General features: G+C 39.6%; 1 protein-coding gene across 3 annotated transcripts in view; it reads left to right on the plus strand.

Annotated features, from left to right (window-relative positions):
- Window positions 1–6,021, plus strand: part of tada2a (transcriptional adaptor 2A) — a 38,829-nt gene extending 32,808 nt beyond the window's left edge. Inside the window, exons 12-15 of one of the 3 annotated variants that reach the window (XM_068009987.1) lie at window positions 379–511; window positions 2,548–2,590; window positions 5,022–5,105; window positions 5,547–6,021. In XM_068009987.1, coding sequence (XP_067866088.1) covers window positions 379–511; window positions 2,548–2,590; window positions 5,022–5,105; window positions 5,547–5,732 — 446 coding nt within the window. In that variant the 3' untranslated portion in view covers window positions 5,733–6,021. Of the gene's footprint in view, window positions 1–378; window positions 512–2,547; window positions 2,592–2,699; window positions 2,931–5,021; window positions 5,106–5,546 lie in introns of those variants that run through there. The other 2 variants (XM_068009988.1, XM_068009989.1) reach the window with 2 other exon arrangements.
- The last annotated feature ends 8,976 nt before the right edge of the window (window positions 6,022–14,997 follow it).

Consider the following 14,997-nt stretch of genomic DNA (forward strand, 5'->3'; position numbering starts at 1 on the left):
CCTTATTTGAGTCTTCTATCTATATAATCTGAAAATGGATCAGTGAAAATTATAATTAAATTGCTGCAGTATATGTCGAGCAACTTTCATGAATTGAATTTGATGTGAATGTATTTGATTTTTAATTTATATTTAGGGATATAATGTGTTGTAAAGATATAGTTTGCATATTCTGAAACTACCTTTTTAGATTGTTCTACAAATTTAATTCATTAACAGTTGTCTCTAATTGTATCTGCTACTAGGTCATGTTAGAGCCATGAAAAGGAAGTAGTCCTGGAAAAGTTGCTAGAATATTTTTGTTTCTAGAATGTTCCCAGTTGGCTGTATAAGTTTTAATTTTTACATGCTGTTCTTTGATTATGTCTTCTTGTGCAGGTGCCAAAGTATATGACAACTTAAAGGTGCATCGTGAGAAGGAACGTCTAAAACGTAACATGCTCACAGATGTTCTCCAGTGTCTCCAGGACTCCAACTCCTGCCAGCAGTGGTTACACAAGCAAGCGGCAATGTGAGTTCTCCTGGACTGAAAGATGGCAGAATTTTGTTCGCTTATGTGACTAAATTATTTATTACAGTTTCACAGTTTGGTTCCATTTTCTCTTGGTGGGAGAGTTGAAGACAATATTGTGAGACCTAATGAATCCAACGGAGCTCTTTTTGAGGGTGGAATCAAGATTCTGACGTCCAGTGCATCCGTAGTATAATGCAAGTGACTCTGAGATGGTTTCTGTTGCACAGTACTGTTATATTATTTGTTCCTTTCGTGCATGAATTATTATAAGAGTCGCAGAAGTACAAATAATATACAAAGAATATGTGGGTCTTTATTGTAACTTAAACTGGAACACATATACACACAGCTAATACAGGAGCACACCTACACACGCCTTACTCTATCGGTCTACATCCTGTGTGACCAGACATCATTTCCTTCGGTGACTCTCCACTTGTAGTCTCTTAAAGCGATGCCACAACAAATATTGCATCGTTTGTGCATAAAAACTTAATAGGAAATGGGTTGTGGTCACCTAAATTTTGGTCATTTATTTTAGATCATCTGGTGGTAGCTCAAGATCTTCATATTAATCTCAATCCTTTTAGACCAGATTCAACATATGAGTTGCTATTCACAAGCTGGCCTACTTCAAATTACTTTTTAATCTTTTAATTTATTACTATTGGCAAGGTGAAGACTGATACTTACGAATCAGATGATTTCTTCTCTCATTGCTTTGCATTTACTGATATCACCAAATGTTTAAGGCTCCAATTCTGATCGCATCTCCAGTGAAAAATATGGTGCCTGTCAGTGAATCTGGCACTGCATAAATTTTCTGCACTTTCCAAGTAATTCAATTTGCATCCTGTGCAGTTACACTCTGAAAAAGTATCAGCTTGGCACAGATGCTGCACTTTGAATGGAATCAAGCCAGGGCAGCATATGGAACACAAGAGTAACTTGTCATTAAAATACTCGTACCTGAACTAATAAACACAGAAAAAGTACATAACATGTTCAGATGTATGAAATTTCTTCCCACTCTAATGCCTTTGTCACACTGACCTCTTTCCTTCACCTCATGACTCTGTGACCTCATAACATTTTACTAAATTATCTGCATTGACGATCAAGGATGTATTCATGCAACAAGCACCAAGAAGGCTGTGACTTTTTGATGAATGTAAACAGAACTTCAGCGATGAGTTACATGTATTAATACAGAATCCATTCTGCAAATGTTACAAAGAAAAAGATTTTTCACTGAGGTACTACAGAGATCCTGTAGTGCAAATATCATACAAATTATCTTGGTGGACATGGCGGGGGGTGCGGTGCCAGAATCAAGTTCAGTGAATCAGCAATCAACCCATGACATATACAGTTCAGTTCCTTCAGCTATGACAGGTAAAGTCATTATATGCATATCTCTTTGTAAAGAGTATTTGCTCTTTCTGTCTAAGCTGAAATAGATAGTAGATCAATCACAAGTGGAGGAAAAGAGCGGGAGAATGATCTCTCAACTTCTTGCATTTTCAAAACCTTACATATCCTACATACTGTATGTATTTATTTAGTTTACTTTGTAGAGAACTTGTATGCAGAATCCTATCAAATACTAGAAGAAGGTACATTGTTGTATTTGAAGTTTCTCTGCCTACAGTGCATCATATATTTTTAGTTAAAATACTTCACATTTTAAGACATGGACAAAATCAAAGTTCTATTAATTCACTGGCCAATTTGTATTTGTCTATTACTTATGGTTTACCCAACTCTCACTTGCATGTGCTCACTCACCCTTGTGCACAGAACAGGGTGCTTTCTAAGTAGTGTTTACTGCTGAGAGAATACCTTTCAATTTTGACGGCAGGAAATAATCCAGACAAAAAGCATAGGTTTCTTCTGCACAGTCCTGAATTTACAAATCTAACAACATATCATCCAAATTTAAAATACACCTTTCTGATTTTCTAGGATGATGTGGTTTCCAAGTTCTAAAAATGCACGAATTTTATTAATTGATATTTCATTTTGCATTTCAGTGATTCAGGACTGAACCCAGTAGCACCGGTCATTCCTACTGCAGGTGAGTAGCTGCTGATCATGGCTAAGAAGTGCAGACGGTTCTCCTAAACTCGGTCACGCACTACAAAGTTTGACCAACGCAATATATTAACGATTTGCTTTTTTGCAGTGAAAGAGGTTAGAACTTCAGAACTAGCTAGTTCTTTTTCCCCCATCTACCTTATACATAATTGCAGTTGTATGTTCTACTTGCACAGCACCAGGTGGAGGTAACGTTGATCCATTGAATTTATTAGCACTGTTATGTGTAGTAGTTTTACACGTTCTGTTCAAAAGCAAACTGGCACACTATTTTAATTCAGAAAATACTGTGAATAAAGACAAATTTATTTCATTAATTTGAATTTACAGGAATTCAATATTTGTAATGATTATATAATAGAAAATCATATTACTCTAAATTCTGATTTGTGAATGACGTCTTCATGTGTTTCTGCACCTTCTGAATAGAGACATGCTGTGCATTCCTGTACAACTTGTAGATTTTTAATAAAATTGCAACTATAAAACAGTAACTTTTACATCAATGTGACTTGTAGTCTTGATTTTAACTTACTATAGAGATTGGAAAAGCTCATTGGCAGCACTGTCATACCTCTGAAAAATGGATAATGGACTTTGAAACCGTGCAGTCTTAATTGTCTAGGTCACTTTTCCCCTCTATTCCCAGTGAAAGTTTTCCATTTTGTACTGCAGGCTGATTGTGAGCACAGGATCTTCAGCTGTTCTTTACTGTCAAACAAGTGTTTGCTTTTGTTTACTTTGTCTTAACTTGAGTTGCAGCAGAACTTTTCTGTGATAGAATATTTATCACCAGTGCATAAATTGAATCTTTATATAAGAAAAGGTTAATCATCTTATCAAAACTCATCCCTGTAGTGTCCCTTCTCGTAACATCTAGCTTCATTGTGAATGCAAGACTAATACGAAAGCGAAATACTGTGGATGCTGGAAATCTGAAATAAAAATAGAAAAAGCTGGAAATAGTAAGTCAGACATCTGTGGAGAGAGGAACAAAGTTAATATTTCAGGTCAATGTTATGCCTGACCTGCGGAATATTTCCAGCATTTTCTGGTATTTATTTCAGTGTGAATGTTCCTTAAGTTTAAGATTCTTTTTTTAAAAAATTGCCACTCCCTTAAGAAATCCTAATATCTATTCAAGAACTATCTGGCATTAATTTAAATTTTACTTCACCGGCTGCATTTAACAGTAATATTCTGAGTTTATCTTGTGTAGGTTTTCTCCTTCTATCTAGACTGCAGAGATTACAGTTAATCTTCTATCCTAACCCATTACACCTGGGAATTGCTCTTCTCTGTATCATCTCCAATGTGTGCCTATTGAACACAATACTCCCAAGTGGTGTTTGACAGTTATATTGTATATCTTCAGAATAACTTCTGGGGATTTATACACTCGTGTTCCAGTTTTGTAATCTTAGCATTTTTTTGAATATCCTAAGCTTGTTGAACGGCCGTTGAAAGTGATGTCAATCACTGCTCCCAGATTCTTTCCAAAAATCAGTTGAGCCACTTAACTTAAACTTATGAGGGGAAGTTCAACAATCTCTTTATCCCAGTAGGAAGACATCCTTGAAGGGAGCATGAATCAAAATTAGTATTACAATATAATAGTCCTATTTTCAACCCATAATACCTTTGAGACCAGCTTCCCAGTGGGAACACTGAATTTCCCAATGATGCACACTCTTTTGACTAATATGTAATGTTTCACATTTCACTGTCGACCTTCATTTGCCAATTGTCTGTCTAATTGTATTTTGTATCTAAACTGTAATTCTTCTGCTCCATTCTTTCCCTACTGTTCTCCACAACTTTAATGTCAGCAAATTTGCATTGAGTTTCTCTACCTCGGTCAGTCATTTAGGGTAAGGACAACAGGGCTACAAGTGCCTATCCTTATAGGATCCCACTCAGCACTCACCTAATTCCCCACCGCACTCTATTGTGAATTCACCTCTCAAAAGAACTCCCTACTTTCTGCTTACTAACTAACTCCTGATCCAGTCGCAACTACTCTGGATCCCTGTGGCTTTAAATTGACTTAACTGTCTTAGAGGAACAAGGGAAAAGGAAGATTAAAGTAGTAGGAATGTAAGCCACATCCTCGTTTTGAAAGACATGAGTTTGTTAATACGGATGAGTCCACCAGTATTGCATAATGCCTATTTTTTAATGTTCTGTAATAACATTTCCTACATAACAGTGGTGATAAGTTCAAAGTAATTTAGCATCCATGAGGCACTTTGGACATTTGAGATAGAAAATATTTTAAGTAATGGGAACTTATACACAGCAATTTCCTGTATGCTTTTTCAGCAGGTGAGGCTTCCCAAGAGAAGTGAAAAGTAGGAACTTGTCTGTTTGTTGCACTGATATTTACTGATTTTTTTTTTTTCTCGTTATGGATGGAGCAGGTAGGCGAAATGCACCTCCACTGAACCTTACAGGCCTTCCTGGAACAGAGAAGCTCAACAATAAGGAAAAAGAGGTGTGTTCGATGATCTCTATACTTCCAGCTGCCTTGAAATTATGAAATCCTTATTATAGGTTCATCCTTAATTTCATGGGGCGGGGGGGGGGGTGGGGGGAGTTATTTTAATCAAATCAGGCTTCAGCCACTTCTGATTTCCTCTGGCTCCCTCTATTTCCAATCACAATGTTAACACAGTTAACCTTCCATTTTTCGCTATCTTTTGCAATGCCCTTTCCATTTTGGTGGCAGCAGTTGCAAAGCAAACCTCAACAACACTTATTAAAATAGAAAATGCTGGAAATACAGCATTTCAGAGTAAGATAGATGGGATGTTTCATTGTAATAGAATGGAATTACATTCCTATAATCACAGGAAGTATATGCAGACTTTTAATATATTGTAAATATGTTTGAATAATGTTCTTCGTGGATTCTTTCTACCCACCTACCTCATAGCTGTGCCAGATGGTACGATTGGTCCCTGGAGCATATTTGGAATACAAGTCGGCTTTAATGAACGAGAGCAGCAGGTTAGGTGGCCTCAAGCTAGCCCAGGCAAGGACTCTCATTAAAATAGATGTGAACAAGACAAGAAAAATCTATGATTTCCTAATACGCGAAGGATATATTACTAAAGCTTAAATGGGCAACCCAAAGCTGATATTCAGGAGTGCTGTCACTAAGCAACCTTGGCAAATAGCAGACCGTCACCTGGCAACCTCCGATTTCTTTTGTCAGTGATGAACAGACTGAAAAAAATAACATCATGTGTTTTTATTTATTCTCTTTTTGTAAAAGATTGGAATAGTTCACTGTCTGATTCTGGATCTTTTATGTTTTGGTGACTGTAGTGTGAATTCATTATAATAAAACATGTTTTTTGTAATTGTTTATGTAAAGATGTATATTTAAACTTTTTTATCACAAAATCTGATTAAATTTCCTTGACAGCATTTACAACTTCTTGTAGATCAATTCTTGTATTGACTAAGCTATCTCAAGTCAGCACAAACACATGACTCGGGGGTAAAATAAATTTGACATAAAATAAATTCACTCTCTGAGCAATAACTAGTGATTGAGAATGAATTTACAAGATGGAAGTCAATAAGGAGGTTTAGTGATTCAAAACACTGATTAGAATATGCATCTTTCACCAAAGTTTATATTTGGCAAGAAATCAAAGGTATAAATTGGGGCAGTACTGTGTTTGAATACTTGCATTCAGTGGCACAGAGACATTGCTTTGATTGTATCCAGCTATTTGGGATGTTGGTCTGGGAGAACACTGTGCACATTTCTCACCAACTTCGTCATAAAGACCAAACAAACATCATGAGCTGAGGGTGACTCATGCAAAATTAAATAAATGGCTTTCAGATACTCTGAATTTCAGTGTATATAAAAAAAACTCAATCTATGATCAAGAAGTGCATAAGCTGACTGAAAGGAAATCTAATGTCATTAGTTATTAATCTCCAATCCTCTTAGGAGCATAGTCTGAGATGATATTTGTCTGACCATGAATACCAGTTTCCCACCTACAACTCAGAATTTTAATTATTTTCCTCAAACATCCTCCCTTCCCCTCTCTACTCAACCCCATCTGGCATGATATTGCAGAGGCTTTAGAACGCTTCAGTGTCATGTATTGAAGAACATCCTTGCTTTGCCATTTATTTTGTTTTCCAGAGTACCAATGTCTGCCACCTTAGGTGTCCCTTTTATCCTGGCTACACTGATAAATGTAGAGTATGTGTATATGCTTTTGGCAGGGAAACAGTGTGCAACATGAACCTAATGTGGCACAAGAAAAACAAGAGGTGAAGGATGAGTTTTTTAAGTGCTAGCTTATCTCAGATCAATGTTTGTAGCCTTTTAGATAACAAAATAAGCCAGATCTTTCACTTTCATGTCAGTAGTTTATGTACACCACAGCATTTGCTATTAAATACAGCAGTGGTCATGCTTTATTTGAGATTTTTACAGGCGGCAGGTTAGATATAGCAAGTTTGTAACATGGACCATAGCACATTTAATCATTCAAATTAATTTTTAACAAAAACAGCTAACTTTCCACAAAGAAATTTTCTACAAACTTCTGCCTCTTAAATAGTCATTTGGTAGTGCAGAACATGAGTATTGCTGAAAATTGAGATACTTTGTTGAAGCTTTTTGTCTTGCACTCATCAGGACATTTCACAAGAATATCAATGTAAGCAGAAGCAACAAATTTATACTGTATGAGAAGAGAGTTCTGATTGGTTGCCAAGTGGACTCTGATTGATAGAGGTGTTGCCATGGAGAAAGCACCAGTTTATGGTGACTGACAGTTAACTGCCAAGCTCTGTTTGAAATTTAAACCAGGCAGCTTGACTCTGGTCAAGGAATTGCCCTGAGGAATGAACCGGCAAGTGGCTGTCACTTATTTTGTTTAGCTGAAACAGGTGCAATGTATGTACATGTTCTTTCTGTCTGCAAATAATCCTCTGTGTGCTAGGAATTAAGCTCACAACCAATTTAAGATTGTCAGTGAGGCTTGCAGTGTGGCACATTTGTGCGTACTGGAAGCTACATATATTAATACACAGGGCCCTATTCTTTGCAGACAGAACATGTACACACATTGCACCTGTTTCAGCTAAACAGTATAAGTGACAGCCATTCGCTGGTTCATTCTCAGGGCAATGCCATGACCAATCAGACTCGAGCTGCCTGGTTTAAATTTCAAACAAAGCTTGGCATTTAACTGTCAGTCACCATAAAGCTGTACATTCTCCATGGCAAGACCTCTACCGATCAGAGTCCACTTGCCAACCAATCACTCTCTTTCCATACACATAAATTTGTTGCTTCCCCTCTCATTGATATTCTTGCGATGTCCTGATGAGTGCAAGATGAAAAGCTTTGACAAAATGTCTCTATTTTCTGCAACACTCAAGTTCTGCCTCTTAAGTGGCATCTAGTGGTACATGGACTAGCATTCTGAGAATGGAAATGGAAAAGGGCTTTATGTGTGTCTACCTTTTATACTTGTGCTTGGATCAGGAAATGTAAATTCAAGCAGCAAGTGCTTTTAGTTATTTCGAGCAGTGCTTGGATGAGCTAGGTATATATCTGGAGTCTTGTACATTTCTATTCCCGCATTCTTGTGCTGTAACAGTTTAGAATTCTGATCCTTTTTTTTTAGTGATTTCTGAAAACTACTCGACAGAAAATTTCATAAGCCTCAAGCCAGGTGAGGAAAACATGTTTTTTCCCCACAGTGAATATTTGAAACAGATGCCGAGACAAAAGTAGTTGATTTGGATTCAATTGGCACCTTTAAAAGCATCAATATCTTGAAAGAGGGTTTGAAGCTTTTAGCGAGACTACTAATACCACTTCAATTTTTTCTTCTAGATGAGATAGGACAGGCTTCCACATATAAGGGATTAACAGAGTGATGGGAGGGACGTCAATGACAGAATAAATTTAAGTTATTGTGACCGTATATGCTTGATTAATTGAGTGACTTTTTTTGCTTCACTTTGTTCTTCTAGCCAGCACTAAATGAAGCTAATGACCTATTGCTGTCCTGGCTGTTGCATTACCAACACACTCCACACCATGCATGGCAAGGATGTAATTTGCATCTGTGTAACATTACTTTGCAACAAATTAGCTATCAGTGAGATTCATGTTGTGATGTTGGCAAAGGGCAAGATCATCAAAATTGCAGATAGGAAACCACTGGGCAGATTTTCAGCATTTTATTTCAGCCATTTTCCACTATTCGATAAACACAACACTTAAGAAACTCAGTGGTGCAAAATAAAAGGCAAATTCAAATTTGACATATGATAATTCAAAACAACAGTCTTAACCACTGGAAGTGGGCTGCTGCTTCACTCTTGGGACATTAATTTTTTACTTTGTTACTCACTCCATGCACATGGAAAAGAGGCAAAAATAGCATTGAATTCAGACACCTGGCAAAAACTTGAGCTTTGATTGCAATATTCAACATGATCATTACATAGATTAAGACGTAAGGATTTATTTCGAGGTACAAGTGCATTTAAATCATAGCAATTGACATAGTTGCCAAGAAAGTTAACTGAAGTTGCTAGACTATGAAGAATGTGGGAACTGCATGGATGATTTGTGAGAAATAGGTGGACAGCATATACATTTTGACAAAAGAAATATGCAAGCAGGAAGTAGATGTGGCCAAGGAGATAAAATCTGTCGGGCAGAATGAATTGTGGCCTAAGTATTCTCACCATTTGATTCCACTGATTCGACAGACTTTTCAAGATATTGTGAAATCACCTCTTACCTCTTGCACAACTGGCAAGACAGTTGCTTTTGTAATAGTTTTTGTGTAGTTATACAACTATAATGACATCGTACAATACGTATTGCAGCAATATAGAATGCAGCTTCTTTGAGGCATATGAAATGTTCATGGTCAACACTCAGTTGGTTTTTCAGAAGTCTGTTCACATTTTTTTCAAACCTTTGACATCAGTTTCAGGCAACCCCCCACCGCGCCCCTCCCCCACCTGCCAAGGCTGAGGCACACATTATTGCGCCACATGAACATTAAAACTTAAAATTGCAAGCCCCTGACTGGAAAGACATTTGCATAGTAACCGACAGTGTTGGAACAATGGGGACCCAGTCGTTGCTTTCCCAATTCACAGAAGAAGTGGTCAGACCAGTTTTGGTCACAGGATTAATTGTTGAAGATTTTGAATTTGAACTTCCAACAGAGGATTTGAACTGAAAAAGCCGTGTGCTCCCGGTTGGAACAGAACTTCCTCTCCTGCCTGCCTCATTTCTTTCCCACAGAACTGAATCTTGTGAAAACACATGAACTTCAAAGAGAGAAAAGTCTCCTATTGGAACAAGGTTTAAGAAGAACACTGGGCCCCGACGAACAGCAAGACTACCTGCAATCAAGTGAGCTCGAAGCACAGTAAACAAGAAACTTCTTAAATTGCCTCAAACCCCTCTCTACTATATTTTCCTCTCCTCTTTTCTGTCCCTATTTGCATATGTGTATCGCATGTGCATGCTAGTGTGGGCGCGTTGCATATTCGTAGGCATTTACCGTATTAGAGTTTAAGGTTTAATAAATTTCACTTTCCTTCTTTAAACCTGAGAAAGCCTGTTTATGCTCATTTCTTTGCCTTATAATTGGAAAGTTGTGAACAAGGATTCACAAAGGGGAAGCTCAAAACACAGTGTGTTTAAAATAATATCCTGTTACAATAAGACCAGGTGAAGACAGTAACAGACCCCGAGACACCTTTCTCACCTGGTCATAACAATAGCCATACATGAATTAGGCAACATCTTGCCTTTTTCCTTTTATCTGCACAGATGATTCATGTACAGGTTTGTCCTCATGGACAGAACAAGGGAAAGCCATTGTTGACTTGAAAGAGGAGAGATCTCTACCCTGAAAAAAAAACTTGTACATTTTCTATTTCTATTTCTTCCTCTGCTAAATCAAGGTCCATATAAGAAACCATCCTTGAATGTAAGTCAGGTGATAGGAAGCAAACTCTCACTGGGAGAGATTGATGAGGACCAACACATGAAAGAAAGTGCAATGGCCAGAATGCACACATTCGCAGATGACACGAAAATTGTTGGTGTTGTAAATAGTGAGGAGGAATGCCTTAGATTACAGGACGATATAGATGGGCTGGTCAGATGGGCAGAGCAGTGGTAAATGGAATTTAATCCTGAGAAGTGTGTGGTGATGCATTTTGGGAGGACTAACAAGGCAAGGGAATATACAATGGGTGGTAGGACCCTAGGAAATACAGAGGGACCTTGGTGTACTTGTCCATAAATCACTGAAGGCAGCAGCACAGGTAGATAAGGTAGTTAGGAAGGCATATTTGCCTTTATGAGCCGAGGCATAGAATATAATAGCAGGGAGGTTATGATGGAACTGTATAAAATACTAGCTAGGCCACAGCTGGAGTGCTGTGTACAGTTCTGGGTGCCACACTACAGGAAGGATGTGATTGCACTGGAGAGAGTGTAGAGGAGATTCACAAGGATGTTGCCTGGGCTGGGACATTTCAGCTATGAAGAGACTGGATATGCTAGGATTGTTTTCCTCATAGCAGAGAAGGCTGAGGGGTGGCCTGCTAGAGGGTAGATAGGAAGAAACATTTTCCCTTAGTGGAGGTGTCAATAACCAGGGATTTAAGGTAAGGGGCAGGAGGTTTAGAGGGGATTTGAAGAAAAATGTTTTCACCCAGAGGGTGGTTGGAATCTGGAACACACTGCCTGAAGGGATGGTAGAGGCAGGAACCCTCACAACATTTAAGAAGTATTTAGATGAGCACTTGAAATGCCATAGCAGACAAGGCTACGGGCCAAATGCTGGAAAATGGGATTAGAATAGATAGATGTTGATGGCCGGCACAGACACGATGGGATGAAGGGTCTGTTTCTGTGCTGTATAACTCTATGACTATGTACAGGTGTTCTTGCCAGCGGGAAGGAAAGCAGTTACCCGTTTCAGGTTTTTTTTTGCCACACATCGTTCCCCCTACTGGGGAGGTGGACAAGTGAATTAGGGGGTGCCATGGAGCTAACCAGGATGATTCTGCAGCAGTCATTGATACAGCAAAGATGTGCTTACTTTTTCACAAGCTGGCTATGCTCCTCCGTTTGTCTCAAGAGGTTCACAGAGGGCTGGAGTTTTCTTGCTTGCCGCCATTATCGGCGGCTAGCTTCAAAAAAGGCGCAGTGCACGCACAAGATGTGCGCCGCTGTGCCACCGCAATATTTCACGTGGTGGCTCATTTACATGGAAGGGATGGACCATCCGCCCCTGATGACGCAGAGGGGGGGTGCCCTCCGTTGCCGGCAACAGCTTCCTGCGCCACCGTGCAGGCGCCAGCACCATTCTTAAAGGGCTTCAAACCTTTACAGGTAATTGTAAGTTTTAAAGAGGAATGGATGGTACTTTTACATTTAAAAGTTTAATAAAAGATCAAAGCCACTCTCCCCTCCCCCCCGCCAATGACCTAACAATTCATTAATTGCCCTCTTCCACTAAAAAGAATTTTCTTCCCATCCCGAACTTTCCCCCACAAACTTTATTACCTTTGCCCTTCAACCCCTTTCCACCATTCCCTCAGCTCCCCACCAATGATCTGCCTCGGATCTCCGAACGGGACTTCCGACAACCGGCTGGAATATTGGCGTAGGACAGCCATTGTGGAAAGGTGGTTAATTATTCAGTGATTAGTATTTATTTAAATGTTTAGATTAAGATTCCATTGCTGAGTGGCAGGCGGGGCCGCCATGAGGCCTCACCGCTGCCGGTAAACTGGGGTGAGGCCATCCGTATGTTGAGCCCTGTAGCAGGCCTCACCCAGAAGTATCTTCCGGGCCCCCACCCGCCACAAACCCCAACGTCGGTCGGCTGGTAAAATTCATCCCAGAGAAAGCTAAAGGGTGTTTTGAGGGAGAATGTTGAGGCACTGATACTAGTGTGCTCCTCCAGGCTGAGGGCATCTTAATTGAGGGTATGCATATTGGAGGGATGCAACTTCATTGCTGTAGTTTTACATTCACACTGCAGATTGTGAATAAGTGTGTAACCTGTCAAGAACTTTAAAATGCAGGGAGAAAACTAAAACATACCTCCAATTAAAGGAAAACAATTCTACAAAGAGGATATGTTGATATTTTATACAATGTTCAGCTGTCTGTCTCTGTAAGAATGTGTTCTGTTCTTCTCATTGTGTTTGGACTGTTGAATAATTTCCAAACATTTGATCAGTTTGCAGAGGGGTGTTTTTTGTGAATGCAGCTAATTGTTCTAATCGCCCGGATCCAACTCTAATTCTCCATTGATGACTTTGTACAACTAGATCCATTGAGGAAGTATTTGCAATAGGAGGATCCTCTCCACAATTAAGTTTCAGAAAAATCACAAAATTAAATCCATACATCTTTAAACAAAACAAATATGAATTGATCTGAAGGTCACATAAATCAGATTTTGAAAAGAATGACAGCCTAGTAAAAGACATGTACGAGGTTTGCTCAAGACAGTAATTGCAGACTGCAGCTTTTATGGACACAAGTCCTTGATCAATACATTCATTTTCCATTTGTACATAGTGCCTGATGAAACTTTAAATCCTGCAAGACTCCCGTCTGGACTAGCAAGTGCTATTATGACACCTCCAAAGGGCTGTGATCAACAGCCAAGCTATGCAAATTTTTTGCTCCATTTCCAAAGTACGAATCAAGGTAGAGATGTAATTATGAAAGCCAATTCTAGGTTCAAATCAAACTTCCACAAATTCAAAAGCAAACTACTGCAGATGCTGGAAATGTGAAATAAAAACAGAAAATGCTGGAAATACACAGCAGATCTAGCAATATCTGTGGAGAGAGAGACAGAGAGCTAAATTTTATGCTAAGGTGAGTAGTCCAGCCACCAGGAACCTAATTCAGTTTAGAGCATGCACCTTATGACGAAGTTGCAATGTGCTCCTGGCTGAAGCCTAAGGAGATGATTTACTCATTGTGGTTTAAAACCCCTATTTCTTGCATTATATGTTCTTTACAGCTACACCGACTACCCGAGGAACTCTCTCCATCACCCAACAACTACCAACAGATTGAAATTGTAGCCAATGAGCCATACGATATTTCTTAAATAGGTGGTTGCCCATATAGCATCATACAATCATGGAATAGTACAGCACAGAAGGGGGTCATTCGGTCCATCATGTCTATGCTGGCTCTTTCAGAGAGCAATCCAGTTAGTCCCATCTCCCGCTGTTTCCCCATATTCCTGCATTTTTTCTTCTTCCAGTATTTATTCAGTTCTCTTTTGAAGGCGACCATTATATGTCTACCACCAGGGGTTGGCAACATGTCCTTACATAGACACCAGTGTCCATGGTAAAAACATTTTGAGGTCCAGGACTGGTAATTTCAGGGATGAGAAATTTATCATTGGCTTCTTCTTTCCTACCAGACCATTTTTTTTTTAAAGTTGCCGCTGTCAGTTTCACAGCTGAATTGGAATTTTTAAGCTCAGATCGTTATCTAACGTTCATAGCTGACAGGCTCTGAGAGCAGGAATGGTGGCTTCCAAACTTCAGACAGACGTAGGGTTTTCCAACAGGCTTTTTAAAAATATCAGAACCTGCTAGAAAACCACAAATCTGTCGGAAGTTCAGAAACCACTGTTCCCGCTCTCAGCAACGGTCAGAGAGAGATAGAGAAAGAGCGGGGGGGGGGGGGGGGGGTGCTTAGACAGAGAGGGGGGCAGGGACAGAGAGAGATGGGTAGATAGAGAGAGAGAGAGTGACAGTGAGAGAGGAAGGCAGAGAGAGAGAGGGGGGAGAGGGGGAGAGCAGGTAAGAGAGAGGAGAGAAAGAGAGGGGCAGAGAGAGAGAGGGGGCAGAGAGAGAGAGGGGGCAGAGAGAGAGAGAGGGGGTAGAGAGAGAGGGGCAGAAAGAGATGGAGGTACAGAGAGAGAGGGGAAGAGAGAGATAAAGGGAGTACAGAAAGAGGGGGGGTATAGAGAGATCAGGGATGACAAAGAGGGGTGCATGACATGGGGGATGACACAGGGAGGGCATGACACAGAGGGGGAGGGAACAATACAGGGGGACAACAAGGAGAGGGGGAACACAGAGAGGGAGAGGAGTGAGACAGACACAAAGAGAGGAGGTCTATCCAGAATACTCTGCGTTGCTACAAGTGTGCAGGCAGACATTGACTACCTATGCAAGCAAAATAAGTGCCAGGTATCTCACTAAATCAATGTCCAACATAGTGATGAGAAAGTAAGTCTTCTCATTTAAAGCTTCTTCACAAAAATTCACATTTGTTGTTGTTTTGGTTAATGGTAAGATAATTTTTT

The sequence above is a fragment of the Heterodontus francisci genome, chromosome 30, assembly GCF_036365525.1.
Source record: "Heterodontus francisci isolate sHetFra1 chromosome 30, sHetFra1.hap1, whole genome shotgun sequence".
Taxonomy (NCBI): domain Eukaryota; kingdom Metazoa; phylum Chordata; class Chondrichthyes; order Heterodontiformes; family Heterodontidae; genus Heterodontus; species Heterodontus francisci.